At 41.5% G+C, this 13,849-nt stretch overlaps 1 protein-coding gene across 1 annotated transcript in view; it reads right to left on the bottom strand.

Moving 5' to 3' along the window:
- IFT88 (intraflagellar transport 88) overlaps window positions 1-7,705 on the bottom strand; it is a 168,644-nt gene extending 160,939 nt beyond the window's left edge. Inside the window, 2 exon segments of the mRNA XM_028531560.2 lie at window positions 5,161-5,256; window positions 7,541-7,705. Coding sequence (XP_028387361.1) covers window positions 5,161-5,250 — 90 coding nt within the window. The 5' untranslated portion in view covers window positions 5,251-5,256; window positions 7,541-7,705.
- Window positions 7,706-13,849: the final 6,144 nt, after the last annotated feature.

The raw sequence follows: 13,849 nt of genomic DNA, 5'->3' as shown, positions 1-13,849 counted from the left end.
GGGGCTAAGTGGGCAGCCTAAAAGAAAAGTATTTTACTCTGCCTCTCAGCTGCCGCCTTCAACATTGTTTAGTTTCTCAACAATTCCTGGTAATGCCAGAATGTCCTTTTCCCTTAATGAGAAGGGATTTAATGATGGCTTTAGGTACTAATATCCAACTTCTCAGTTTAACCCAGAGGGAGAGCAACTCCAAATTTTCTTGGTCTCTAACTAAGACTCAGTCCACCCTCAGCCAAACTCCATCCCAGCCCACATACAGTCTGCTGTTAAGCCAATAGTAAGGGTCTACCTGGGAGGGCCACCAGGTATCCCTGTACAAATTAAACTAAAAAAATTGCCCAATATCCCTGTAAACAGCAGTACCCTCTGAGACCACAGGCCCATAGGGGATTAAGACCCTTCATTGACAAGTTCCTTCAGCATGGACTCATAGTTCCTTGTCAATCCCCTTATAACACTCCTATATTGCCTGTAAACAAACAAACAAACAAACCCAACTGGTAAGTAGTATATGGTTCAGGACTTACAAGGTATGAATGAGACTGTGATACCTATTTATCCCATTGTACCCAAACAATATACTCTCTTATCCCAAGTTCCCCATCAGGCTAAACCTCAAGGATGCATAGTTTTGCATCCCACTTCAGCCACATAGTCAGTCTCTTTGCTTTTGAATGCATGAATCTTGATGTCCATGTAATGGCCCAATATAATGGGATCATTGCTCCTCAAGGGTTCCAAGATAGTCCTTATATTTTTGGAGAAGTGCTTGGAAAGTGTCTGGTAACTGGAGCTACTACATGGGGCCAGAATTCAATGTTGATGACGTTTGGATCTGTAGCCCCACCAGATAGGACTCTGACTACAACACTGTCTTAATCTTTAATTTCCTGGGGGAAAGGGATACTGAGTGTCTCCCAATAATGCCCAGCTTTTCCCCTCAATGGTCAAATACTTAGTCTACCACCTAACTCAGGGAATCTTGCTCTCTTTCTCTAGAATGAAAAAAAGCTATTTTAAATCTTATAGTCCCTGGACAAACAACTAGGAACCTTTTTAGGAATGGCGGGTTTCTGCCAAATCTAGATCCCTGCATTTGGGCCGATAGCTAAGTGCCCTTACAAGGCAATCAAAGGACCTGATTCTGAGCCTTTAGAATAAAGCCAAGGCTTAAACTGAGGCTTTGAGGCCCTCAAATCAGCCCTAATTGAGGCCCAAGCCTTGGGCCTCCCTGGCCCAAAAAATAGAGTCTATATCAACTAACTTTTTAAAATCCTGCAGACAATTAAGCAAAAGGTTATATAACCAGACACTTTAAACATTTTATGTACAAGCATCTTTTTAAATTTTTACTGCAAATAATCTTTATAACCTTCCACATCAGCTACACAATTCTCAGTGAGCTATAGAAATTAGACAACTTTCACATGAAGTATAAAATCAAAGGCAACCTTCAGAATAATTCATTGTAGCACCTCACATCTTTTGGAAAAGAAACTCTACTAGTGTTCCTAAACTATTAGCAAAATTTGATTAATCTGCTCAATGAATTCTGACAACCTAAAAACTGTCAACAAATTTTCCAATTACAAATACCAACTAACATAACATTTTCATGATTTGATTAATAACTTGCATAATCTATGAAACATCTTAATAACTGTTTCAAGTAATTCAGTTATTATTCCAATTAAGATAAAATAAAGCCACAGGTAAAGCAAATATTTTTATTTTACTGTATGATACATTTTTGTTTCCAATATTCCGAATATTCATTTCTCATAAAATAATGATAAATGGGAAAAAAGGGGCATATATCAGTGGTTTTCATAATTTATACTAATGTAGGGAAATGCCTATGTTTTCATGAAATTTTTAAAAATGGAGTCTACATAATCCTCTGCATGTGTGTGCACATGTGTGTGTTTGGATGCTGGGAGGGTAACACCTGCATAGTAAAAGACAGGAGAATACAAGAAAGCATTAGGTGATATGTCTAATACAGGTGATCTTTGGGTGACAGGATCTTTCTGTCATTTTATTTTTTCTCCAATCTTCTGTATTTTTCAAATTTCCTACAATGATCAGTCTCTCCTACATTTTTGTTTCATACAGAGTAAGTGAAAAGTTTCTATTTTCCTTTGTTTTCTTTCTAGGTCTCAAATTCAAAGACCACCATTTTTCCCTGAGGAAAAAATAATTTGAAAATGACTATGAACTATATGAAAAACTCTAGTCCAATACAATGAAATTTTCTGAATTAGTTTAGAGTCCTCTAAATGGTAATATTTAATTCTTATATACTAGCACATGAAGTAGCTCCTACATCCTTCATCCTTACCAGTTTCACACACTAATTCAAGATGAGTTTATAGAGGTTTTTTGTTTTTGTTTATTTATAATTTGAAAACAATAACTCTCACAATTATAAAAACAAATTTAAAATATTTTAGTAACAATTTCATCTTTTAAATAAGTAACCACTAAATATTAAATAGATGTGAGTTCCAGTGAAGATGGATGTGTAGGTAGAAATGCTTGACTTCCACCCACAGCCAAAAGAAAGATAACAACCAATTTAAAAACAAAAACAATCAGAACTGCCAGAAAAATCAACCTGCATGGAACTCTGACAACCAAGGAGTTAAAGAAACATTCAACCAGACTGGTAGGAGGGGTGGAGACAAGAGGCCAGGGGAGAGGACCCCTGGCAAGGCAGTGGACTTTGAGACCAGGCGGGGGTGCTGGCTGACCAGAAACTAAAGACTCAAAACCTCTTGTGGGGGTTGTGAAGTTGGGAGAAACTCCCAAACTCACAGGAGAGTTTGTTGGAGAGGACCACGGGATCCTAGAACGCACACAAATCCACCCACCTGGGAATCAGCACCTGAAAAGGCACAATCCACTTGTGGGAAGTGAGGGAAGTGACAGAAAGCAGGGTTACAACAGAGATTTGCTAGCTCAGAGCATTGTTCCCTCTCTGGCCCCTGCCCTACAGACAGCACCGCAAAGCAGCAAAGAGGGTTGCCCTGCCCTGGCGAATACCTAAGGCTCTTCCCCTTACAACATAAGAGGTGCACCAAGACAAAGAGATATGGCCCAAATGAAAGAACAGATCGAAACTGCAGAAAAAGAACTAAGTGAGGAGATAGACAACCTGTCTGATGCAGAGTTCAAAACACATGTAATCAAGATGCTTGCAGAATGAAGGAACAAATCAAGGCTACCCAAAGTGAAATAAAAGAAAATATATAGGGAACCAAAAAGGAAGAGAAAGAAATCAGGACTCAAATCAACGATTTGAAACAAAAGGAAGAATAAATATTCAACTGGGACAGAATGAAGAAAGCAGAATTCAAAAAAATGGGAAGAGGCTCAGGAACCTCTGGGGCAATTTTAAACATTCCATCATCTGAATCATAGGTATGCCATGAGAAGAGGAAGGGCAAAATTGAAAACTTATTTTAACAAGTTTTCACACTCCTTATTTTAACAATGAAGGAGAACTTCCCCAATCTGGTGAAGGAAATAGATTTCCAGGAAGTCGAGGAAGCTCAGAGAGTCCCAAAGAAATTGGACCCACAGAAGCACATACCAAGGCACATCATAATCCCATTACCCAAGATTAAAGAGAAGGAGAGAATCTTTTTTTTTTAAGATTTTACTTACTTATTTTTAGAGAGAGGGGAAAGGAAGGAGAAAGACAGGGAATGAAACATCAATGTGTGGTTGCCTCTTGCACCCCCCTAGTGGGGACCTGGCCCGCAACCCACGCATGTGCCCTGACTGGGAATTGAACCAGTGATGCTTTGGTTCGCAGGCCCATGCTCAATCCACTGAGCTACACCAGCCAGGGTAGAAGGCAAGAATTTTAAAAGCAGCAAGAGAAAAGGAGACAGTTACCTACAAAGGAGTTTCCATAAGGTTATCAGCTGATTTCTCAAAAGTAAACCTTGCAGGCAAGAAGGGACTGGAAAGAAGAATTTGAAGTCATGAAAGCCAAGGACCTACATCCAAGATTATTCTGCACATTGGGAGGGCAGATACAGTGCTTCCCAGATAAGGTAAAATTAAAGGAGTTCATCATTACCAAGCCCATAGTATATAAAATGTTAAAGGGACTTATCTAAGAAATAGAAGAAAATCAAAAACTGTGAACAGTAAGATGACAACAAACTCACAACTATCAACAACTGAACCTAAAAACAAAAACAAAAGGTAAGCAAACAACTAGAACAGGAACAGAATCACAGAAATGGAGATCACATGGAGGGTTATCAGTGGGGAGGAGGAGAATGCTGGGGGGAGTACAAGGAATATGAAGCATAATTAGTAGGCACAAAAAAGACAGGAGTAAGTTAAGAATAGAAAATAGAAAAGCCAAAGAACTTACATGTACAACCCATGGACATGAACTAAAAGGGGGCGGGAATGCTGGAGAGTGGAGGGAGTGCAGCATGGAGAGGGGATAAAAGGGAGAAAAACTGGTACAACTGTAATAGGGTAATTAATAAAATATTAAAAATAAATAGATGTATAGATTTGCTGACATAAGAGGACATTAATAAAAGAGAAAAAACAGGTTACAAAACAGTACTGAGTATGATACTACTTTATCCCAAACTATAAAGAGATATACACATATTTGCATAGGAAGATGTGTGGAGAGTGAAGCACAGTAAATTAATGGTTATCTCTGGGTGGTGAGAGTTTCTATGATTTTAATTTTTCTTTATACCTATTTCTATTTTCTAATTTTTCTATAAAATACTTATATAATTTAATTAATAGAATTTAACTCTGCTACACATTTCAAATTTAGGGCTTTAAAAAAACCTATTTTAGGTACTTCAAGTGATTTAAGTCTTTTAAACTCACACATTCAGACAGCTAATGCTGAAGAACACAGTATATGACTGATACTAATTTGTTTCCATAACCTTTCTCATGATTTTCCTTTCTGCTGCTATTATTATTACTGATGGAAGTTAGTGGAGTCTTCAGTAATAGCAATTTTCCGTAAGCTTTTAATCAGCTTACTTAATTTAAAGCATAATAAGGAAGAACCCTCAAATCCAAATTTTTCATGAACCAGTGACTTAACAAAGACCAACATAAAAACAAGTAGTGTTTTCTTGTTTTGTTTTGTTTTATTTTTACCTCAGTATCATAGGTTGGATTGTAGTCATTATAACCAGAATAAAGGTCGTCTTCATCTGTCTCTGGGGCCAGATGTACATTCTGCATCATTTGTACCTAGAAAAAATCAGCAGTGTAAATATGCTCTTTGGATAAGGAATATTTCTTAATTGAATAACATGCAGCTATTTAATAACCTTTGTGGTCAAATTTACGTCTACACATTTTTATGGCTTAAAACTTTTCTCACATCAAATTCTCAAAACTAGGTGTCAAAACATTCATTTGTTGCTCTCATTTCACATTCATTCCAAACCTACTCCTACAAAGGACAGTGACAAGCACTAGAGGGGTATATAATTCATCGTCCAGATCATGTTTAGAAAAAGGTATGCAATAGTCAATGACAGCGCCAGGCAGAAACCACTGCACACCTACCAAAACAGCTAAATTAAAAAGACCAACAACACAAAGGGTCAACAAGGATATGGAGTAACTGGAATATCCATTGTGGGTGGGAGTATAAAATGGTATAATTTTTAAAAAAAGTCTGGTGGTTTCATAAAATTAACATATACAGGTCTGTCCAGAAAAAGTCTAGCCATTGTTAATACAAAGAGAAGGGTGTGCACAACATCAATTGTAACCTGGCAGCCAACAAGAGTGGACTGGAATGAGCATGCATGAACAATAAGAACTTTACTGTACTAATCAGTGGGGGCGGTAGACACCATTGAGTGAGCATGTGTACTGTGTGGCTGTCCCATTCAAAATGATTGAGCAAGTAGAGCAACAAATCTGCATCCAATTTTGCATTAAGCTTGAACATTCCTCCATTAAAACCATTCAGATGATTCAGAAGGCCACAGCTATGGGCAACTGGTGACTGACAGCTTCATCACAACAGTGCACCTACTCATGCATTACATTTCATGCAGAGTTCTTTGGCAAAACATCAAATCACCCAAGTGACTCGGTCCCCCTGAAGCCCAGATTCGGTGCCCTGAGACTTCTGGCTTTTTCCAAAACTAAAATCACCTTTGAAAGGGAAGAGATTTCAGACCGTGGCGATTGGGAGAACTGTGTGAAATATCAAGGTGCCTACTTCAAAGGGGACTGAGGCATCACTGTCCTATGTATGATGTTTCTTGTATCTTGTATATTCTTCAATAAATGTCTCTATTTTTCATATTACATCGCTGGGTACTTTCTAGACAGACAGACCTTGTATCTCTTACAACCCAGCAATTTCATCCCAAAGTATTTATCCAAGACAAATGAAAATATGTCTACAAAGACATCTGTATGATGTTCACAGGAGCTTTATTGATAATAAGCCCCAAATTAAAAACAGACCAAGTGCCCATCAATACAATGAGCAAGCAAAATGTGGTAAATTTATGCAGTCAAAAACTATTTAGCAGTAAAAAAAATAATACATCAGGATTACATATACAACAATATGGGCGATCTTCAGCTTCAGGGTGCCTCAGAAATGTAATGGTTTGTTCAAATACAAATTGCTAACCGTCGCCACTCCCCGAGTTTCTGATTCAGTAAGTGCTGGATGGAAGTCATCACCCTCCCCTCAGTCCCTGAGAATGTGCATTTCTAATCAGTTCCCAATGCTGCAGACACTGCTGGACTACTCTTTGAAGACTACTGCGCTGAACAAGAGCTGCCTGATTATGAGGCCCGTTTAAGTCAGTTTGGCTTACAAGTATGTCATAAAAACAGCAATTTTTAGAACCAGAGCTCCATCCTTTCTGCTGGGTTGCAGTCAGATTGAAAACAGTTTATATATAGTCAACATACAAATGTGAAATGTGTGGAAAGTCAGGGCGGGAACGGTAAAATCAAGTACCCATGGCTAACAGGTACTGCAGCAGAACAAAGGTAACAACTCAGGTTTGCAGGATTCTCCAAAATATTGCAGTTTATGCACATCACAAACCTCACGAGTTGAAATTATCTGGGGCAGAGGCTCCCTCAATGGAAACAAAATGCCAGCCCAACCTTTATTCGAAATGTGAAAGGTACTTGTTTTTGATACTCTGCTGACTGTGCTGGACAGTCTCCCTTCAAGATGCCCACTGTCGTTTCTCCTAAAGCTCACTGCCAGGAAATCCATCAGATAGACGAGAAAGTGGGATTTTAGGCCTTGAAGGCATCTTGGGAAAACGGCACTTCCAGTCTTCGCTGTTTTCACCTTTGGGATACTGGGAGGGCTGCTATGTCCTCGCACACCTCACGAATTCCACCTTTCTTGGGACCACTTTTCACAAACCTTACCCAACACACATTAAAGGGAGTGTTCACCTCGTCTGGTGTGAGAAGCTCTAATCTGTTGCTGACCCTGGTTCAGGCGTGTCTGTGACTTGGGACAGGCGGGCACACTTACTTGATGGCAGTGGGTACCGCGGTATGGGGCTAACAGGCGGGCCCTGGAGGACGCAGTCAGCGGAGGCCAAGGAGGGTGGCGCCTCTCGGCAGCCACAGGCGGCTCGAGGCCCCAAAAAGCAAACCCCCCAGTCCCTGGGTCCGGAGGAAGCGGGGAATCCGCGCCGGCACCCAAGGCACCCCTGCCGGAGGCCCTTCTCCTACCTCTTGGTGAAGGCAGCAGGGCCACAGCAGTGGAGCTGGGCAACCGGCGTTGTGGAGAATCTAAGGCCGTGCTGCCGGGGCTGAGCCCAGTTCCAGGCAGTTGCTATGCGCGGATCCAAGGAAGCCACTCCCACAGTCCTCCGCGCGCCAAGGAGGAGACAAAACGAGTAGGGGGCGGGGCAGAGAGGCTGGGACTCGAGAGGAGGGAGGTGGCTAGGTGGCACCGCTCCGAGGAGGGAATCTTTCCCAGGGGTGTCCAACCTTTTGGCGTCTCTGGGCCACACTGGAAAAAGAAAAGTTGTCTTGGGCCATACATTATATACACAAACACTAACGAAAACTGATGAGCAAAATAAAAGGTTTTAAGTAAATTTATGATTTTGTGTTGGGCTGCATTCATAGCCATACTGGGCTGCAAGTGGCCCCTGGCCACAGGTTGAACACCGTGGGGTGGGAAGCAAAGGAAGTCAAACTCTTAAAAACCCTTTTGGAAATCAGCCAGAAAACAGGAGACTGAAAAATGTCAGTGGGTGATCTGTGTCAGCTGTTTTCTGTGTGATCATCGACACCTTTTGGCCACCCTCTAAAATTACTCTCCAGAGACATTTGTCTGGGAGGCTTCAGCTCCTCTTCGCCCCCGCGCCGTCATGTCCGCATTACCTCTTCCCACAGCAACCTGTGCACAGCTTCATCGGAGCTCTTCACTACTCTTGTCTGGTGAGTGCCTTTAGAGGGCAGACTGACACTTTGTGTCCGAAACACCTAGAACTGGCTTCAGAGTAAGCTTAAGAATGCAAATTAATGAGGAATTGAATTCATAATTGTTTAATAAAGTTGGTTTTAAATTTTAAGATAAATGGAAGGAGGAGGGCAGGAGGAGTCTAAAGACACCAGTAATTAATGAGTTTAACATTAAGTACATGTTGGGAGACAACTCTATGAATCTCTTTTGTTTTTGTTCTGATCTATTGTGATGGTTAATTTAATGTCAACTGGACTAATTCATGGTACCTAGCTTTCTGTCAAATACCAGCTTGGATGATGCTGTAAAAAATTTTTTTAATGTGATTAGCAGTTATAACAGTAGACTGTGAGTAAAGCAGATTATCCTCCATACTGTGGGTGGGCCTCATCCAATCAGTTGAAGGACTTCAGAGAAAAGACTCATGTTCCCCAAGGAGAAGGGAATGCTGCTTCCAGACTTGAATGACACCATTAACTTTTCCCTGGCTCTCCAGTCTGCCCGTGATTTTTCAATTTGGACTTGGTAGCCCTCAAAACTCACTCTTTCTCTCTCTTGATATATGTATATATACACATACACACATATGTATATGTGTATACACACACATAGTAACTATATATATACATATATCCTTTTGGTTCTGTATGGAGGACACTGGTTAATACAGCTATTTTTCAAGGATGTTTGTATAGGGATACGCTTTGGAAGATTGAGATAGTTGTCTCCTTCCAAAAAAGAAGACAGGTTTGTGGCTGTCCAGTATGTTAAACATTGTCTCCCTCTGGGGCCAAGGCTGGGTACTTTGGCTTGCTATACATCATAAAAGATTGAGATTTTCTAAGCTTATGGTTCCACAGCTGTGAAACAAGCCCCTTTCATGTGCAGCAGGCTAATGGGACTTGGGAAACAAGGGTAACTGAAGGGAATATGATGTTCCTTCTGCTGACTGTTCTGTGCTGTAAATGATAAAGTCCTTTGTCTCTGACCCAGTACTTTCTACCATTGTTCATGAAACTGTGTTAGCTTGGAAATCCAGTAAAATCACACACAGTTCTTTATAGTATATATCTACAGTGCATAGCTCAATGCAGATTTTTACTACATATGTGTTGAATTAATTAGTAAACACTGTAATGTCCTGTTGGAAACTGTCCTGCCTGGTTTCAGGAGCTGTAACCGCCACCCCCATGGCAAAGGCTGAGTGAGTGACCTTTGCACCACAAGCCACTAAGGAGACAAAGCTCATCTCCCTGGCAGGGGCGCTGCCTCTGTCTCTTTTACTTCACCCTGCCTGGTGCCTGGCCCCCAATGCTTGATCGGTTAGCCAATGAAGGGTAAGATTCCTCAAGGGAGGGACAACCTAAGACAGGCATGATCACGGGAGACCCCAGGGAAAGACTTGGGGACAACAGAAAAGGGGTGATGGACCCTCACCCCCTGGCTTTGACGTAGGCTGAGTCCTCATTCTGTCTGCAAGAAGTCTCCTAATCTCTTGGCTGCCTTACTTCCTGTGCCTGACTTAGGCCTGAAACAATGCCTTAAGCCTAAAACAATGTCGGTGGTGGGTACAGCCCTGTGCTGGAAAGGATGGGTTCCCTATGGTGATCAGGCCTAAGAAAGAATAAGTAAAATCCTGTGAAACCTGCTTTGTTTAGAATGCTCTCAATTAAATGATAAGGGTCCAAGCAGGAAGTGAGTTTGTTTCCCAAAGTTTTATGGCCATTTGACTATCTGACCCTGACTCAAAGTAGGCTCCCAGAGTTCTTCATGTGTTATCTATTGTTTGATCCTTACTGCCTGATAATGACTAATGAGCTTTAGGTATACAATCTGTATTCCTATGCAAATTGAATCCTATAAAAACCTCTTAAGGCCAGGGCCTGGGCACTCTTCTCTTGAAAGGGTGGCAGAGGCATTCTGAGGCTTGCTCTCCCCTTGAGAGAGAAGTCGCACTGTCCCTTTTCCTCCATAGGACTTAGGTAATCTGTGTGAATTTATTTCGTCTCATCCATAACGCCTCGGACACTGCGGGCCGGTGTCCATGTCAGTGTCCTTCACATCATTGCACTTCAATACATAGAGACAATTTTCATTATCTCTTTAGGTCTCCAGGTTATACATTTCTAGCTCCCTCCCTCAAAAAAAATTTTTTTTATTGAAAACAAGTTCCTTTAAGCCTGGTTGCTGTTTTTTTTTTTAATTTATTGATTGATTTGGGAGAGAGAGAGAAACATCAGTCTGTTGTCCCACCCATCTATATATTCATTGATTGATTATTGTATGTATGCTGACTGGGGATCGAACCCACAACCTTGGGGTATGGGGATGATGCTCATATCCCAAGGTATGTTCCTTCCAGGAAGGGATCAATCATCTTCATTTTAAATATTGTAAGGTAACTGCTGTTTATTGACCACACCCTATATCACCAGAAAAATATGTTAGGACCACATTGCTGATATCATTAATGTATAAGCTCCACAGGCAACAGAGATTTTTGTTGTTTTCATTCTAGACTCTGCCCCCAGTGCCTAGAGAAGTGCCTGAAACTAGGTGGCTCTCAATAATCATTTATTGAACAAATGGTCAGGGCCTGTAATTGATCACATATAGAGGTGGTAATGAATGAGAAGCAAGGAAGAAGCATGAACTGTCAGTTTGACAAAAGCTGGTGCAATTTACTAACATGAAGAATACAGAGGAGAAGCATGTTTGGAGGAGGAAATACATTTACTTTTAAACATGTTGGGTTTCAGACAGCCATAAAAATAAGCAAATAGAGGTGCTGAGTAGGCAACTGCATAGAAAGATGTAAAGCTGAGAAGTGACACCATCTGCAGACAGACATTTGGAATTTATTGGCTCCTAAACTTGATTATCTAGAAGTTTGGGGGTTAGTGAGCTTGCTGCAGGGGAGCAGGATGTAGAGACACACACAAAAAAGGGAGCCTAGAGCTGAGCCTTTGGAAGCCAGGGTGCTTTGAGAAGGGTGGGACCAGAGCATGGCTATTGACCGGAGTGGCTTGTGCTCTGGGTGATGAGTGAGGAAAACAAGGATGTGAGATGGCATGGATGTAGATGTGACAGCCTTTGGGAGAATTTGGGCTCATAGTTCTAACAGGATTCTGTTATAGCCTGAAAGAAGGGCTCACTGGCTCTGGCAAGAGATGCAATATTCCCTCTATCCATGGTCAGCTGTTGAGGGCAGCTACAGAGCATCTGCAGGGGCTGGTAGCCAGGAGCAAGTGAGCACCCACCCTGTGGACATTGACTCAGTACTGGAGGGTGGGCATGTTCAGTCTGCTTTTCTATATCGGGGGACAGAGTAAGTGTTCTTGAAGGTCTTGATTATCTCTTGTTCACCAGTAATTCAACCAAGACTGCCACTTCCCTCAGTCCCCCTAGCACCTGGAGGGTTTAGGCAACCATCTTTTCTTGCCTATCTGGTTACCATAACACCCTAACTTTCCCTACCACTTCCTCTCTCTCTATTCCTCTGTCTTCCATCTTGCTCTCATTCCACCTATTCTCCATGCTGTAGCCAAGTGATTGTCCTTAAGTGAAAATCTGATCACATTATTCTCTGCTTAGAACCTTGTGGTGCCCTCTTCCCCTACTCTGCCCTGACCTCTGGACAAACTAAATTCTGAAACTCCATAATGTGGCTTATGGAGTAATGTGGCCCTTCACAGTCTCAGTACTCAGCATTCTTTGTTCCTGCCAAGAAAAGCCAATTCTTGCCAACTTATGCCAAAAAGGATAATTTTTTTTAAAGCTATAAGGTAACTGAGAATTGTCATAGAGACTGAGGGAACAAGGCTTGGGAAAAACAACAGAAGGTCAGGAAGGTAAGGCACAGCCAGAATTGTGCTACAGGGACAATATGCCTAACTTAATGAAGACTCACCTTCCCTGTCTGCTCAAGACTCAAGGCATTAGTATTTTCACTTGCACAGTCAGGAAAATCCTGAGCTAGCCAGGGCAAATTGGTCGCCCTACTTAATCTGCTGCTATAGGCATCTTCCATCTTGATACCTTGATACCTGCCAACCTCTTGACACCTGCCATGTCGCCATCGGACACTTGTCACACAGCTGCACTCTGTTGCCTCTGGCATTTTCTATTTTACCTGTAGGCTCTGGGTTCCATCATAGGCATCCTGACCTTCATTCCTCTCCCTCCTGAGTCAGAGTCCCAGAGGTGAGCATAAGCCGGTCAATTGCCCTGTTCTAGCTTTCAAAAAGCTCAAAGAGAGTGTGTCTGCTCCCCTAAACTTCCTGCCACCTTTTAAGGGATCCTCCTAAAGTGCAAAGGATGTTCAGCTGTTGGGCAGCCAAAAATGACAAGTGTCTGTGACCCCTCCTTTCCTTTGCCCTGCTCACCTGCCCATTATGCCCCAGCTACATTTCTTTCAAATTTTGGGAAGGCACCCTGACCTTGCTCACCCTCAACTTTCACTCATGCTGATCTCTCTTCCTGAAATGGTCTTTCCTTCCATTTTTTTAAGTCTGGCCACCCCTTTCTGAAGAAGGTTTTCCCTGGTTCCCTAATTCCTGGTGCATTAGTTTATGAGGACTACCATAAGAAAATACTATAGACTAGGTGGCTTCAACAACAGAAATTTATATTCTCTCAGTTATGGAGGTTGGAAATCTGAGATGAAGGTGTTGGCAGTGGTGGTTTCCTCTGAGGCCTCTCTCCTTGACTTGTAGATGGCCCCTCGCTTGTTGCCTCTTCACATATTAGTCCCTCCATATACAAGGACACCCTGGTGTCTCTTTGTGTATCCTAATCTTCTCTTTTTATAAGGTCACACATTAGATTGGATTAAGGCCCACCCTAAGGGCCTCACTTTAACTTAATCTCCTCTATAAAAGCTCCATCTCCAAATAGTCACATTCTGAGGTCCTGGGGGGTTAGGGCTTCAACACATGAGTTTTGGGGGATATGATTCCGTTCATAACAACTGGTTTGTATTAGGTCCTGAGAATTCTTATAGCATGTAATGCAATTATATAGTTAGTATGTATTCATACAAGTTTACCCAAGTAGTCTACATGGATTCCCATCCTAGCATAGCAAAACTTGGTTTATATAATAAGCAATTTATTAGGCACTATGAAAACCTGTCACCTATTCTGCCCAGAAAAATACCATGAAATGCTGTGATTGCCTGTTAAATATTTAAAATTATCAATATTTAGAATTATCAAGGCCATTTTTTACCCTAAAAGTTAGAAGCAAATGAAACTGAAAATGCAGAGAGAAAAAAAATATTTTCTTGTCTTTGAAATAACTGAGATTGTTTCTTTCTTGGGGCTAATAACATGCCCAGTGAAACTTACAATCCTTTTCACACTT

Source organism: Phyllostomus discolor, chromosome 2, assembly GCF_004126475.2.
Source record: "Phyllostomus discolor isolate MPI-MPIP mPhyDis1 chromosome 2, mPhyDis1.pri.v3, whole genome shotgun sequence".
Lineage (NCBI taxonomy): Eukaryota > Metazoa > Chordata > Mammalia > Chiroptera > Phyllostomidae > Phyllostomus > Phyllostomus discolor.
Note: the sequence above shows the minus strand (reverse complement) of the source record. Positions and strands in the feature narration are given on the sequence as shown.